Genomic DNA, 17,194 nt, shown 5'->3' on the forward strand with positions numbered 1-17,194 from the left:
TTCTAATATCATATTAAAAAATCATTTCAATCTAATAATTTAAATTATTAAATAAAATTTTAAAATATAATTTATATTTTTTTTAACAAAATATATATCCTTACAGGACATACCACTTTATTCTCCAGACGAAGAGCGACCCATCCACGGATGCCCTTTTATTTGATATATGCATCGGTACTTCAACTGTCCCAACTTACCTCCCTGCCTATTATTTTGAAACCAAGGACCCTCAGGCAAAGTCAGAGAGTTAAATCCATTTGTATACAAGTTAAAAGATTATAAGTTTAATCCATTTGGAAAGATCTTCAGACACTGATTCAGGCAAAAATCCTTGACGTCTTTGGCAGCATATATAGTAGTGCAAGAGAGATCGCAAAGACCCTGCAGGGAGAAAATTAAATTAAATTGTTTTCATGAGAAAAGGGATAGAAATTTAAGTATAATATAAGTAACAAAGACTCGCAGGTGAGACTACACGTGAATTGTAGGTTTAGCAGAAGTAGCTAGGTGAAGTAATCACGAGAGGAAGGAACAAAATGCAATTGGCTTAAATGCTAATTAATCTATAGAGCGCCTCCTTAATTCGTCCCATCGGATTAATGAAAAGCATAGTCTTTTTTAAATTTTAATTGATGCAGTCTACGTCTTTTTGGTCCTATGGAGTACTTCAACCCAATATGACTCATTCAATCAATAGATAGAGAATCACATCACGTTCCTCAAACAAAAAAGAAATACCGATAACATAGTTGCAGGGGTGAAACCTGGTTTGTAAAGGATTCGGGTTAGGGTTGTTAATCCACAGATTTTGGGGTCATTTTGGGTTTTTTTTTATCAAAATAATCTCTTTTATTTCATGAAAAATCTTTTGGTTTGCACCAGGTTTAATTAAGTTTACTAAATTATAGTCTATCCTCTAAGACAAACGAGTTTTGCTTAATCAATATTAAAATTAATTGAAATTGAAATTCAATCCAGATTAATTTCTAAATTAACATGTCAACAAGCCAAGTTTAATATTTATGATTAAAAATAAATTGTTAATTAAAGCCAGGTGTTTTGAAAAAAAAAATATTTCTGATGCGGTTAGTTTAAGAATAATTTAACATTTTTCATAGTAAATAATTTAACATTTTTTATGGTATTCTAGGCCTGGTTTTTGATGGCACGATTTAACATTGTTTATAATAGAAAGGACCAATTAAAAACAAAATTCAGAATAAAATATTGATATGAGTAAAAATAAAAATAAGTTGTCTAAATTAATGTAAATTTAGAAATAGAAGAACCAATATAGGTTTTCCAGCCTTTTATATATATATATATATATATATAAAGGCTGAAAAACCTATATTGGTTATACTACATGGTTGAATTCTCTTAAATCTTTGTTAAGGTAGGAGAAAGATTTCTAATTGGGTTAAAAAAATGTATTTTAAATAAAAAATAATTTGTGTTTAGAATCTTTATTTAACTAACTAATTAGAATCTTTATTGAACTAATATTTAAAATCCTCATTGGATTATGATAATTAAAGTTTATAATCTTTCTATAAAATACAATGCCATTGAATATAGAATCTAAAAAGTAAAGATATATAAATAACAAGAGAGATGTTGTTATACTTTGTGCGCTTTGCCACATAATTAGATTATCGTAATTTCTTGTGAAGATAAAATTGTCCCAAAATGCACATGGATGTTCGCGGAGTGGTGTTGGAAGTATCATACGATAGCCTTACGAAAACAGAACGACCATATTAAGACATTTTCAGACTTTGCTTGAGATTATTTTATTGGATCGATCGATTGAAAGCATCTTTTAGACATGGTGTTGTGCATGTATGGACGCAAGCAAAATGAAGCAAGGAAGTCGACGGCATCATTAAGAAATAAAACTTATTAGAGGCTAAAACGGACGGCGATGTAATGAAAAGTCGCAACTTGCAACGATCAATTTAATCATCACAGTCGATTTCATCAGCAGCAATATAAAATGCTCTTTAATTTAAATTTAATATTAATCCAAGCCTAGTTAGTACGTGTTGCCATTGACAAATAAGCGCAGCAGCCATAGAACACATAACCAAGCGGAAACGAAACTGATCCCATCACTGTGGAAATTTGGCCACACCCCAATTGTTTTTTCGAGGCTGTAAAGATGATTTTGAGGTGTTTTCCATCGGAAAAGGAAAAAATAAAATAAATATTCGAGTTATGAACGGCTTACATCACCGGTCATGATTTTTATGATCTTTCTACGCTGTCCAGAACCAAATCCTGATCTAATTGAATAACAGATTTTATTTGAAAAAATTAGTTGATTTAGAATGAAATGTATGTATGGTCGAATTATAAATCACTTGTTCTTAACACACACAAACACACACAAATATATATATCGTCCAATCTCATTAAATAAAGATAAAATTTATTATGGAAAAAGCTTAATGATAATACAGAAACATAAACTCTTCTTGTAACGATCATGCAACAACATTTTCAATTAAAAAAAAAACATAGAGCCTGTTTGTTTTATGATTAGATAAAAATATAAAATTAATATTTTCATTCATGATGTATATAAAAAAATAAAGTTTATTTTTAGAGACCTAAAATAAATCACTTAAAACTTTTCGAATATAACAAATTTATAAAATAAGTTGTACAAAAAAAGTGGTTGCAATTAAGTTCTATTGCATATGAATAAAAAATCTTTTTTGAATGGGATAGTATTTATATTTACAATTCAATTGTGCTTTTAAAAAATTTTAATTTTTTTATTCAAACACATGTTTGATAATCATATCAGACTTAGACGTCTTTGGTCTAAAATCAATGCCATATCTTATGGTACTCACGTCTAGCTACCATGCCAGGTCAATTTACTTGGGTGTTAATTTGGACTTGACATGGTTGCCAGATTTAAATAAAAATAAAAAGATTATCATACTCCCATCCAAACATTTAATGATAATGAGTCTATAGAAAATATTAAAATACCCTCATAACTAGAGCTTTAATTTTTTCAATCAAAAAACAATATGATAATTTAACTTTCTATTAAAAGATAACATTAACCCTATCCCAAACTTTTAGAGTTTGTAAAATCCAATGTACAAGTCTATAATGAAATTTATCTTGGTCCACAGTACACTTGCACAAGGTTACGAGACTCAAGCCCTTATGCAAGACTCAAGCCACTTTGTCCTGACGTAGTTGCCAGAACCAAGTAGCTTGGGTATAACACCTATAATTTATATAATTTTCATGAGTTAGACAAATGTAATGATTTTGTTCAAGATCAAAATACTTGTACAAATATGTTGAATGATGTGGAGACATCTAACTAATAATTCACCGTGGACTTATGATGTATTGTTAAAAAAACAACAACAAATACCTTGTCAGATCTAGACACCTGCACGGGTCTCGCAACTATGCTAGATCTGCACCTAAGTTTGACATAATCCAAATGTTTGGGTTTAATAACCATACAAGACTCATGCACTATTTTTTTATAAAAAATATAGGAATACACTTATAATTATTTTAAAAATACATTTATTTTATATTTTCATTATTTTTTAAACTAAATATATATTTTTTTATCTTTCTATATTTATTTCTTCTATTTTAGGACATTAATCAGACACATCCCTAAAATTCACTTATTTTTTTTTATTAATCTCTAATTTTAGTGAAGAAATCATCTACAAAATTACAAAAATTAAGATAGTTAAGAAAACAATTAAGTTTTTTACATATACAATATTTTATTTTCCTACAACATAATATATCAATTTAAAAGTTCAAAAGTTTTCTCTTGTGATCATATATTTCAAAATTTTTACATATATTAATAGTTATAAGATAAAATAAACTCTTCTTATAACAAACTTTGACAATTCAATCATACAACAACATCTTAAATTTAAAAAAGCATGAACTCTTTAAAAAATATCCAACACTTTTTGAAGACTGGAAACATAAAATTAATATTTTCATACATAATGCATAAAAAAAAAAAAATAATATTTTCATACATAATGCATAAAAAAAGAAATTTTTTTTTTAAGACTAGAAATAAATCATTTAAAATTCAACATTTTTTTCTTTTTGAATATAATAAATTTATAAATTAAGTTGCACCAACAAAAAAGAATAAGCAGTTAATTTCTACTATATATAAATAAAAAATCTTGCTTAAATAAGTTAGTTTTTGTTTTGCAGTTCAACCATATTTTCAAAAAAAATTAAATTTTTTAAACTAGAACACATGAGTTTGATATAATTACTAGACCCAAATATATTAATTTGGCAACCATACCAAATCTAAGATACATAAAAATAATAAATATACTTGATTTGATAAACAACAAATAAAAACAATAACTGTACACTTTAATTATCAAAAAAACATAAATAATTAATTAATAATAATAATAATAATCTAATCATCGTCTATCTACCAGCATCATATTATATAGAAGTGAGCTAGGCTCCGCGTCCAACTAGACGGCCGCGAGTCCAGTTTTTTTTCATTATCCTTTCGCTGTCCTCTCACGAAGGCTTGGCCTAACAAAAGATACAGCATCGGCTAGGTTTTTCGGTTAATGATTCATTCCTCACCTATAAGAGATTGATTAATCAGTTTTCTTAATCAATTCACGCACTGAATCGATTTGCTTAAGTTAATGACCTTTCATTAATGGCATCGCTCTAACAACGAATAAGTTAATTGTATAATGGTTTAAAAAAATATTAGTTTAATTGACATCCTTGTTTGATTTATAAATTTGAAATCTTCAATTTTCGCTCTTACTTAACATTGTGGTCCACCTTGAACCGTGTCACCTCAGATTTGTATAACAAAATAATTGGATCCATTCAAAATTTGACCAAGAAAATTATACAAGGTTAAATTTGGGCGAGTAAAATCTTTCGACTTAATTGAAAATTCCTTGCTTCATGAGGCACAGAAGTCTATAAATACCTCCACACTCCCTTTGGGATATTACAAGTTTCAGAACTTAATTACATTTCAGCACGAGCTATATACGTCTCCCAAGGCTCTCAGAAAGTTTAAGCTAAACACCTCTAACTCTTCCGCTTCTAGGTTCTCGATCAGTACTATTAGCTAGCAATGCCTTTAAATTCCTCCTCAATCTCTCATATCGAGACTTTAAGATCACCCATTCAACCCCCAACTTTTGGAAACCAAATCACCATTCTTAGCATCGATGGAGGTGGAATAAGAGGAATCATACCAGGAACTATCCTTGCCTTTTTAGAGTCCGAGCTTCAGGTAGTCTAGAAATCGGTCTCTTTAAGGACGTATTGTTGCACGTCAAATAGACCTGCAAGATCATGCATTTTTTTATGCGGGTGCAAGCTCACGATGATAATATAAATAGAGTAGAATAAGAAACTACGTACAGGGAACGATTCCTTGTTCCACTTGAGGTATAAACTAGAGTAGATAAGAATAAATCACACTTTCATGCAGCATAATAGTTTTATTTATATTGGTATATAATTGTAATGTTCAATTACTTTCTATAGTTTATTTATATCGGTATATAATTGCTATGTCTTTTTCCAGGTATAAAATAAATACACCGTAATTTCATCTCCTATCACTGACTAGCATGTTTTGCTATTCAAATTGTAGAAGCTGGATGGTGCAGACGCAAGACTTGCAGACTACTTTGATGTGATTTCAGGCACCAGCACTGGTGGCCTCGTGACTGCTATGCTAGCTACACCTAATGAGCAAAACCGCCCTTTATTTGCCGCCAAAGACATTAATGACTTCTACCTTGAGAACTGCCCTAAAATCTTTCCCCAGGACGGGTAATAATCCCAGATACGAATGCCATAATAATGCGTTAAATATAGTACATCAGGTCATTCAAATGTCTAGATACTAACTGTATACTCTCTGGCAATAGGTCTCCACTGGCCTGTCCTTGGGGACTGGTACGGCAAAATCTGAAGAGAAGTATGATGCAGATGAAGCAGCCAAGTGGGGTATCTTGGGATGGTTGACCAGTGACAATTCTACTCCACTAGTGGATGTGTTTACAGAAGCTAGTGGCGACATGGTTGATCTTCATATTTCCACTGTTTTCCAAGCCCTCCACTCTGAGGAAAATTATCTTCGAATTCAGGTATAAATCACGCTCATGTGGTTATTCAAGATATCAAATTATATGCTCTCACGAAGTAATTAAAACTAAAAACTAGAAAACGAAGAACCCTGACTATAAGATATGTGTGAAATGCAGGATGACACGCTGACCGGAACGCTTTCGTCCGTGGATGTTGCCACGAAAGAGAATTTGGAGAATCTTGTGAAAGTGGGTGAGAAATTGTTGAAAAAACCAGTATCAAGGGTGGATTTAGGCACTGGAGTCTTTACACCTGTTTATAAGATGACAAATGAAGAGGCTCTCGTAAAGTATATATCTGCTCCATTCTATATATTATAGTGATTTCGATGGCATCTTATTTCATCTTGCTGATTCTTTTTTTGTTTGACTGTATAGGATGGCTAAATTACTGTCAAGGGAGAAGCATCTTCGTGACTCTAGGTCACCAGTTGGAAAACTTGCTACTTCGAATTGAATATGATTCGTAAAGTAGATTGTCCCGAAAATTAATTAGACCCAAATTAATAAATTTGGAAGAAACTAAGGAGATTATCTGCATAATGTAATTCTGCTGTTTTTATTTTTTTTATTTTTACAAGAAATGAATAATATGTAATCCTTTCCGTTGTTAAATATGAATCATCCCAGAATGCTGTTGCACTTTTAAAAATATTTTTGCTTGCTCATCTTCTTATAATTTCGTTTACCTTTTGTTCTTCTTGCCTTGTGGTCTGACAACTCAACGTGTTTATCGTTGTTTTGGCTATACATACATACATCAACACACACACACACACGCAGGCACGCACATATATTTAGTTTGTTCACATTCTCTAATATTTAGCTACTGATCATAGCCAAACCTACTTATTCTTTCTGAGCTTGGATATGATCATATCCATTGATTCTTACATAGAATCTTTGTCGAAATTATATGGTTCATTTTCCTGTTTCCTAGTTTTTCCTTAACAAGACCATGTAGATATTTTCCTCGTATTTTTTCTGACAATGCTTTGATTACCTTTGTCACAGAAGGAAATAATGAGCAGCTACCCGAAAGATTAAAGAAAACGAACGAAACTGTCAACTATCCAAAAGATAAAATAACACATATTTCACCCATAAATTATTTCTCCGAATTGGATAGCCAGCCAGAGAAACGAATTTTACCTGGGTTGTGGAAAGATCTTCGGACACTGATTCAGGCAAAAATCCTTGATGTCTTTGGCAGCATATATAGAAGTGAAAGAGAGATCGCAAAGACCCTGCAGGGACAAAATTAAATTAAATTGTTTTCTTGAGAAAAGGGATAAAAATACAAGTATAATATAAGTAGGAAAGACTTGCAGGTGAGACTTAACGTGAATTGTAGGTGTAGAAGAAGTAGGTAGGAGAAGCAATCACGAGAGGAAGGAACAAAATGCAATTGGCTTAAATGCTCTAATTAATCTATAGAGAGCCTCCTTAATTCCTCCCATCGGATTATAGAAAAGTATATTATCTTTTTCTAATTTTAATTTAATTTATGCAGTGACTCATTGAATCAATACATAGAGAATCAAATTACGTTCCTTAAACAAAAAAGAAATACCGATAACATAGGTGCAGGGGTGAAACCTGGTTTGTAAAGGATTCGGGTTAGGGTTATTAATCCACAGATTTCGGAGTCATTCTGGGTTATTTTTGCTCTCTTCAAAATAACCTTGTTTATTTTATTAAAAACTTATTGGTTTGAAAGAGGTTTGATTAAGTTGATTAAATTATAGGTCTATCCACTGAGATATACGAGTTTGATTAAGCTAGTATTAACACTAATTCAAATTAAAAATTTATCCAAATTAGTTTTTAAATCAACCTATCAGAAAAAGTAAAGTTTAATATCTATGATTAAAAATAAAATGTTAATTAAAGGTAGGTGTTTTTTTTATTAAAAAAACCTATATTTCTGATCAATTAGTTTAAAAATATTTTAACACACACACGGCAATTTATTATGCAAAAAGCTTAAAAAGCATAAATGTTTTCCTTAGAAATATAAAGAAAGTGATATTAAAAAATAAGAATTAATAACTTTGATTATATTATTTCAGATGGTTAGTAAGCAGTAACATTCAGTAGCAGTGATCATAACTAATCTGACTAAATGATAAGGAGTAAATAATAAGGTAATTTATCAAACAAAAAAAGTTTAAGATAATTCATAAGCATAAAGGTTTTCATCAGGAATACGAAGTGATATATAAAATACATAACAACTTTAATGATTTTTTTTTAAATAGTTAGTGAGTAGTGATATTTAGTATCAGTCAGTTAAAATGTAAGGACTTTAAAATTAAAAAAAGGAATCCATTCACTTGTTTTTTTTTATTTTACAGTAATAGTTAGAATTATATATAAAACAACTCATCAATTAATAGATGGAGGATAAAAAAGAGAGAAGAATATAAGGGTGAAACGATAAAGAAAGCAAACGAAGTTAAAACTATGGTGAAACTTAATCTTAAATATAAATTTTTTAATAATGGACATTAACATTATTTAAATATATTGCAGATGAGTGAGAAATCAATTTCAAAAAACCTTTAAATGATATTTTTTTAAAAATCCATAACCTTCTAAAAATTTATAATTATATCAAACTCAATTTCTAATATTTTACAAGTTATAAATGAAACATTCAATTTTTTAGATCCGAGTAAGTTGAGTTTATCGTGTCAACTAAATATTTTATGGTTATTATAGATATCTGCATATTAAGTTTATATTGCAATTTTTCATGCATTTATATTAAGAAATAGATCTACATCGTGTACTACAAGTATCATGATACCCTTAATGTTATGTTTAATTTGCATACTTATACTACTATTAAACTTAATCAATAAAAAATAAAATATAAATATAAAAGGAGTATAGAATATATGGGTTGGGTCTACTCGGGTTGATTGAGTGTCAAAAATCCCAAATCATCACCAACCCATAATATCTATCTCTATCTTGTAGATTTTTTATAGTATTTCAAACAAAGAATGAAACAATTATTACTTTTAAATCTCAAAACTAATTCTAAATCATGCAAACAATGATGAAACATACACAAACAATATTAAATTTAGAATGAAGTACTTAATAAATACTAAATTAATTTAATAAAAAAAAATATTTATATAATCATAGCTAGGCTACATGGAAAATCCTTGAATAATAAAATCACTCTATAGTAAAATTAAAAGAAAAAAAAATCATACGTGATATAATAAACATTACTCTAAATTTGAAGAAATTAACTGCCTGAAGGGCAGTTGTCTCTTGCATAAATTGTTCTACTTTTCTTCTCTCCTCCAAGGTGTTTCCTCCTCTCTATTATAATTGAGTTTATATACCTTGAGTGTATGCTTTAAAGATAAGGAAATCATTTTCCTTATCTGCCTGGTATTTTTGCTTAGGTTGTGGGCTGATTTTGAGGAGGTAAACTTGTGAATTACAAACACTCTATTTCTAGACAAATTGTAGCCCTTACAATTCATCTTTCCAGCTCATATGGTATATGCATTTTTATAACTTTAGAATTCCATGTACGGACCAAAAACCAAGATAGTGTTGGCTTCAACTTCAATTATTTTTATTCACTGGTGGGTCATGGAAATTACCACTTGTATCAATCTTTTTTTTTTCCCTTCAAAGTGAGCTACATTAAATATATATTAATAGGATATCAGTAGTTACAGTCTAAGTACCTCAAAATTAGCCTTTAATTTTCTAAAGATAAATTACAAAAATCTTATTAAAATCTTAAAAAATATATATTACTTCGGACAGAAACTAATGACATTTGAATTGAAGATTTTCCTGTCTGATTTCAAATTCAAAAGTCTTCAATGTTTATGCAGGTTGGCAGATGTTTTATTCCTTGCAGAACTCTCCCCTTTGTTTCAATATTTCCCAGTAATCTCTTCTTATTTGGTCTCTGTTTACATTATCATCTATTTAATTAAATAAAAGAAATACAAGAAATAAACAACACGAAACCACATAATACAAAACCATTTTGCAAAAAAGACGAGACGATTTTGCTTATGTCCCATAGACAGCCAGCAGATTTGATTTGAGAAATTGCCAAGGACTTGATATCCTTGCGTTCTTATCTTCAAGATCTCAAAGGCTGCCCTTCTTTATGGTTCCTGGGAACGATACCTTGACCTCTAATAGTCATATTTGTTTTTATGGTAATCCGTAAATATTATTGATGACAAACTAACCATTTAGAGGATGAATAGGAAAGAAAAACAAAGGGATTTCAAATAAAAACACTACCATAGAAGAAGGAAAAGTAAAAATTTACACAAGTGAACAATCTATCTAACATCAGCAAACATGAATCTAGCAGATAATTACCCGTGTAATAAAGATTTTCTTCTTACCTCTTTAACCAAGTTGATATTCACTTAACAGTTAAAGAAAAATATAATTTTCTCTTAAAAGATAATATAAATTATATTTTAAGTTTTTATCTAACATTTTAAGTTATTGGGTTGTGATACTTCTTTTACATGATATCAGAACCATATGAATTAAGTGGTCACGAACCATTCTCATTCTAGTTGATAAAAAATTACTCATAATATAGTATAAATTCGTGCAAGTTTCAAGTCGAAAGAGTTTTTACTCGAAAGAGTGTGTTAAAGAATAATATAAATCACACATAAAGACCTCATTTGATCTTTTTAACTATTGAGTTAAGATTATCATTTTACTTTGTATCAGAGTTTTATTGACCAAACGATTACAAGTTAAAATCTTATCACTCTTATACAAATTTCATGCTGAAAAAATTGTTTCTTAAAAAATATATTAAAAAATAATATAAATTATATATTCAAAACTATATAATAATACTCCAAGCAATGAAGATATCATGTTTTTATCTTGAATCTGCCATTAATCAATGTTGGCAATTGAAACAGTAACTAGTTTACAGTATTTGGAACATACCAAAGGGCCCCCTATAAGGACTATCAACACCACCTATCTTCACATTGATATGATATTGTCTACTTCGAGCCTAAGCCTTTACGCACCTATCTTCACATTGATATGATATTGTTTACTTCGAGCCTAAGCCCTTATGAATTTGCTCTTGGGCTATACCCAAAAGGCCTCATACCAATGAAGATATTTGTTCATCCTTATATACCTATGATCCTCCCCATTTTTAGCCAATGTGGGACTTTGGTCGCATACCCAACAATCCTCCCCTTGAACAAAGGACCACCGAGCCTCTCCTCAAACAATCATTCATTCGTCCACTCTCTACCAACTAGGATTCTTCTTTCTCTTCTTCATCATGTTGGGGTCAGGACACGTCCATGAAGCATCTAGAGAGCACTACCTGACTTGAGAGTTTGCTCTTTCTAGATCAACTCCTCTTCACTGTGTTGGGGTCAGGACACGTCCATGAAATACCTGGAGCACACCGCCTATCCAATAGAGCAGATCCATGATCGTGATCTAATTAGAGCCCACCACCTTTTGTTCGGCATTCCGAGGATTCATCCACCATGGCTAAGTCTATGGCATGGCTCTGATACCACTTATAAGGACTATGGACACCACCTATCTCCACATTAGTATGATATTGTCCACTTTAGGCCTAAACCCTCATGAATTTGCTTTTGAGCTATACCTAAAAGGCCTCATACTAATGAAGATATTTGTCCATCCTTATATACCCATGATCCTCCCCATTTCTAGCCAATATAAGACTTTGATCGCAAACCCAACACCTCCTCCTCTAATTGTCATTTATCATTTCGTTTCGAAGAAACTAACAAGTAAAAGGATTTTCTGCAAAGACAACATCAATCTACTGCACTCACTAATATGTGGTATACCAGTCTACAACATTCATTTTCCAAGGCATGCATGGTCGTTGAAACAAAAATTACGAAAACCATGTATGGTTTTCATACTATTCTTCATAGATATTCGATCTTCTTTCAATTAAAAATGAAGAAAAGGTTTTTCTTCTTTGATTTTATCTTTAGCTATAATGACGAAACTTCGGTTACAAAATTTCCCAAACACATGTTTCTTCAAATTTCATGTTTATTGTGGATTATCACCTCGAGAATGTTTCCTTTTGAAAATAATACACACACGCATATGACTTTTTCAATTACGAAAGCAACAAGAGTGGCTTCTTTGTAATTGACTGCTTTTTCGTGGCATACAAGACTTGTTAACAAGGTTTTGAATTAATTTATTTCGCTGTGTGGAATAAAACCTACCATTCCCATTTCGTTATCATCTTTGTTTGATTAATAAATTAAAATCTTCAATTATTAATTCCTCGTCCTTAAATTTATGGTCCAACTTGAACCGTGTCCAGGAAAATTACACAAGGTCAAATTTGGGGGAGTAAAATCTTTCAACTTTATTGAAAATTCCTTGCTTCAGGAAGCACAGAAGTCTATAAATACCTCCACACTCCCTTTGGGATATTACAAGTTTCAAAACTTAATTACATTTCAGCACTAGCTACATACATCTCCCAAGGCCCTCAGAAAGTTTAAGCTAAACACCTCTAACTCTTCCGCTTCTAGACTCTCGATCAGTACTATTAGCTAGCAATGCCTTTAAATTCCTCGATCTCTCATATCGAGACTTTAAGATCACCCATTCAACCCCCAACTTTTGGAAACCAAATCACTGTTCTTAGCATCGATGGAGGTGGAATAAGAGGAATCATACCTGGAACTATCCTTGCCTTTTTAGAGTCCGAGCTTCAGGTAGTCTAGAAATCGGTCTCTTTTAAGGGCGTATTGTTGCATGTCAAATAGACCTGCAAGATCATCGATTTTCTTATGCGTGTGCTAGCGCATGATGATAATATAAAAAATAGAGTAGAATAAGAAACTACAGGGAACGATTCCTTTGTCCCCTTGAGGTCTTGCTGGCAGCCTTTGCCCACCTTCCACAGGCTGTTTTTTTGTAGTTTTATGCTTTTGCTTTCGCCTTTTTATTAATAGTTTCATCAAAAGAATACATCACACTTGCATGCAGGATAATAGTTTATTTATATCGGTATATAATTGCAATGTCTTTTTCCAGGTATAAAATAATCCGTAATTTCATCTCCCATCACTGACTAGTATGTTTTGCTATTCAATTTGTAGAAGCTGGATGGTGCAGACGCAAGACTTGCAGACTACTTTGATGTCATTTCAGGCACCAGCACTGGTGGCCTCGTGACTGCTATGCTCGCTACCCCTAACGAGCAAAACCGCCCTTTATTTGCCGCCAAAGACATTAATGACTTCTACCTTGAGAACTGCCCTAAAATCTTTCCCCAGGACGGGTAATAATCCCATATAGGAATGCCATAATAATGAGTTAAATATAGTATATCAAGTACTGCTTTAAAACTTCTTTATTTTCCTCCTCCAAATGTCTAGATACTAACTGTATACTCTCTGGCAATAGGTCTCCATTGGCCTCTGCTGGAAAACTGATCAGGAGTTTGAGAGGACCAAAATACGATGGCAAATTTCTGCATAGCATTGTCAAGGAAAAATTGGGAGATAAACGCCTGCACCAGACCATGACAAACATTGTGATCCCAACTTTTGACATCAAGCGCCTTCAGCCAACAATCTTTTCAAGCTATCAGGTTCGTTATATATACAAACACAACTCTTAAAATTCTATGTGTTCCTTTAGAAAAGAATCGTGAAAACACTGCAAAATATATGTCCTTACAAGACGTACCGCTTTATGCTTTAGGTGAAGAACAACCCATCCACGGATGCCCTTTTATCTGATATATGCATCGGGACTTCAGCTGCCCCAACTTACCTCCCTGCCCATTATTTTGAAACCAAGGACCCATCAGGCAAAGTCAGAGAGTTCAATCTGATTGATGGTGGTGTGGCAGCAAATAATCCGGTATGTTTATCATTTATCTTCAGCTCTTGAACTTGCATAACTCGTAACATATTGATGAATCCTATCATTAATTTCCTCCTGAATTTCCAGACTTTAGTTGCCATGAGCGAAGTTTCGAAGGAAATCACTCGGAAGAATCCTGACTTCTTCCCCACAGCGCCCATGGATTATGGTCGATTCCTAGTCCTGTCCTTGGGGACTGGTACGGCAAAATCTGAAGAAAAGTATGATGCAGATGAAGCAGCCAAGTGGGGTATCTTGGGATGGTTGACCAGTGACAATTCTACTCCACTAGTGGATGTGTTTACAGAAGCTAGTGGCGACATGGTTGATCTTCATATTTCCACTGTTTTCCAAGCCCTCCACTCTGAGGAAAATTATCTTCGAATTCAGGTATATATCACGCTCATGTGGTTATTCAAGATATCAAATTATATGCTCTCACGAAGTAATTAAAACTAAAAACTAGAAAACGAAGAACCCTGACTATAAGATATGTGTGAAATGCAGGATGACACGCTGACCGGAACACTTTCGTCCGTGGATGTTGCCACGAAAGAGAATTTGGAGAATCTTGTGAAAGTGGGTGAGAAATTGTTGAAAAAACCAGTATCAAGGGTGGATTTAGGCACTGGAGTCTTTACACCTGTTGATAAGATGACAAATGAAGAGGCTCTCATAAAGTATATATCTGCTCAAGTCTAAATATTATAGTGATTTCTATGGCATCTTATTTCATCTTGCTGATTTATTTATTTTTTTGACTGTATAGGATGGCTAAATTACTGTCAAGGGAGAAGCATCTTCGTGACTCCAGGTCACCAGTTGGAAAACTTGCTACTTCGAAGTGAATATGATTCGTAAACTAGATTGTCCCGAAAATTAATTAGACCCAAATTAATAAATTTGGAAGAAACTAAGGAGATTATCTGCATAATGTAATTCTGCTGTTTTTATTTTTTTTATTTTTACAAGAAATGAATAATATGTAATCCTTTCCGTTGTTAAATATGAATCATCCCAGAATGCTGTTGCACTTTTAAAAATATTTTTGCTTGCTCATCTTCTTATAATTTCGTTTACCTTTTGTTCTTCTTGCCTTGTGGTCTGACAACTCAACGTGTTTATCGTTGTTTTGGCTATACATACATGCATCAACACACACACGCACAGTACACGCACGCACGCACGCACATACATTTAGTTTGTTCACATTCTCTAATATTTAGCTACTGATCATAGCCAAACCTACTTATTCTTTCTGAGCTTGGATATGATCATATCCATTGATTCTTACATAGAATCTTTGTCGAAATTATATGGTTCATTTTCCTGTTTCCTAGTTTTTCCTTAACAAGACCATGTAGATATTTTCCTCGTATTTTTTCTGACAATGCTTTGATTACCTTTGTCACAGAAGGAAATAATGAGCAGCTACCCGAAAGATTAAAGAAAACGAACGAAACTGTCAACTATCCAAAAGATAAAATAACACATATTTCACCCATAAATTGTTTCTCCGAATTGGATAGCCAGCCAGAAAAACGAATTTTACCTGGGTTGTGGAAAGATCTTCGGACTCTGATTCCGGCAAAAATCCTTGATGTCTTTGGCAGCATATATAGAAGTGAAAGAGAGATCGCAAAGACCCTGCAGGGACAAAATTAAATTAAATTGTTTTCTTGAAAAAAGGGATAGAAATATAAGTATAAGTAAGAAAGACTTGCAGGTGAGACTTCACGTGAATTGTAGGTTTAGAAGAGTAGCTAGGTGAAGTAATCACGAGAGGAAGGAACAAAATGCTATTGGCTTAAATTGTAGGTTTATATATATATGTTAAATTATGAATTTCCCCCGTTCTTTATTAAAAACAAAATGCACATTGATTCTTATGGAGTGGTGTTTAAACTACCATACGATAGGCTTATGAAAGCAGAACGACCATTTTAAGACAATTTTATTGAATCGATCGATTGAACGCATGTTTTCGGCATGGTGTTTTGTATGTATGTTCTAAAAAAAAATGAAGCAAGGAAGTCGACGGCATCATTCAGAAATAAACCTTTATTATTAACTAGCTACAAGTATTGTAAATGTTTTTACTGTGAATTGTATTATTCTATAATGTAGCGGTCTTGTAGCGGTCTTATATGTATTTTTATTATGAATTATGAATGTTTTTATTATGGATTGCACTATTTGGTTTTGCTATAGCACGGGCTATTGGATAATATAAGTGTTTTTATTATAAATTATACTATTTTGTACTATAGCAAATTTATAAGTGCTCTCACAATGAACTATATTATTTGGTGGAGCATGTACGAGGCTGCAATCAAACAAATTCCAAGCACCAAGCTGAAAAAACACCCATTGGGCCCGCGAACACCTGGCGCTTGGCCAGTAGGCCTTAGCGATGGGCAAGCTACGCTCGCCACATGGTGCTCGGTCTATCTAGCCTTAAGCGTGGGGCTACCTCCATGTGTGCTAGGTAGATTAAAAGCACACATGGCGCTTGGACTGTTGCTTTAACGAGGAATATTATTATTTTTATTATAATTAATAAAATAATTCATAACTTTAAAAGAAATTATTATTATTTATATTATATATTTTTATGATATTTTTTATAAAAACAAAAAGTGTGTCTACGACGCAATATTATTTAATACATTCAATAATTTTAAGTATTAGTATAAAAAATATTATAATTTCTATTATAAGTATTATTATTTTTCTTCTAATTCAAAGTATTCATCTAAAAAATATTATTGTTTGTGTTCTAAATATTATTATTTTTCTTATATTTTAAAGTATTCATATTAAAATATTATTATTTGTATTCTCAATGCTATTATTTTTCTTATAATTCAATGTATTCATATCAAATATATTATTATTTGTGTTATAATATTATTATTTTTATAATAATTAATATTATTATAAAAATAATTACTAAATTATAAAAAAAATATTCTTAATATTGAAAAAAAAACCATAGATTTTGATTTGAAAAGTAAAATTAAAAATTACTAATGCTATTATTATTATTATCATCATCAATAAATTTTAAAAAAAAATTATTATCATCA

At 31.6% G+C, this 17,194-nt stretch overlaps 1 protein-coding gene and 2 long non-coding RNA genes across 4 annotated transcripts; 1 reads left to right on the forward strand and 2 right to left on the reverse strand.

Annotated features, from left to right (window-relative positions):
- Nucleotides 1–4,921: 4,921 nt before the first annotated feature.
- Nucleotides 4,922–15,193, forward strand: LOC105129795 (patatin-like protein 2). 2 transcript variants are annotated; one of them, XM_011032022.1, is made up of 8 exons: nucleotides 4,922–5,193; nucleotides 12,823–12,946; nucleotides 13,334–13,515; nucleotides 13,641–13,827; nucleotides 13,941–14,102; nucleotides 14,193–14,495; nucleotides 14,613–14,785; nucleotides 14,875–15,193. In XM_011032022.1, the coding sequence occupies exons 1-8, from the start codon at nucleotides 5,150–5,152 to the stop codon at nucleotides 14,951–14,953; spliced, it is 1,254 nt and encodes a 417-aa protein (XP_011030324.1). In that variant the 5' UTR covers nucleotides 4,922–5,149; the 3' UTR covers nucleotides 14,954–15,193. The 2 variants fall into 2 exon arrangements, with proteins under 2 accessions (XP_011030324.1, XP_011030334.1); XM_011032032.1 differs by having other exon boundaries at nucleotides 12,829–12,946.
- LOC105129790 (uncharacterized) lies at nucleotides 6,062–7,530 on the reverse strand. Its single transcript, XR_843123.1, has 3 exons — nucleotides 7,506–7,530; nucleotides 7,329–7,423; nucleotides 6,062–6,148 (listed from the first exon to the last, which is right to left on the reverse strand). It is a non-coding gene; the product is annotated as an uncharacterized LOC105129790 (long non-coding RNA).
- On the reverse strand, nucleotides 14,384–15,888 carry LOC105129786 (uncharacterized). The gene is made up of 3 exons (XR_843122.1): nucleotides 15,830–15,888; nucleotides 15,658–15,752; nucleotides 14,384–14,469 (listed from the first exon to the last, which is right to left on the reverse strand). It is a non-coding gene; the product is annotated as an uncharacterized LOC105129786 (long non-coding RNA).
- Nucleotides 15,889–17,194: the final 1,306 nt, after the last annotated feature.

This window comes from Populus euphratica, unplaced genomic scaffold, assembly GCF_000495115.2.
Source record: "Populus euphratica unplaced genomic scaffold, PopEup_1.0 scaffold2.1, whole genome shotgun sequence".
Taxonomy (NCBI): Eukaryota; Viridiplantae; Streptophyta; class Magnoliopsida; order Malpighiales; family Salicaceae; genus Populus; species Populus euphratica.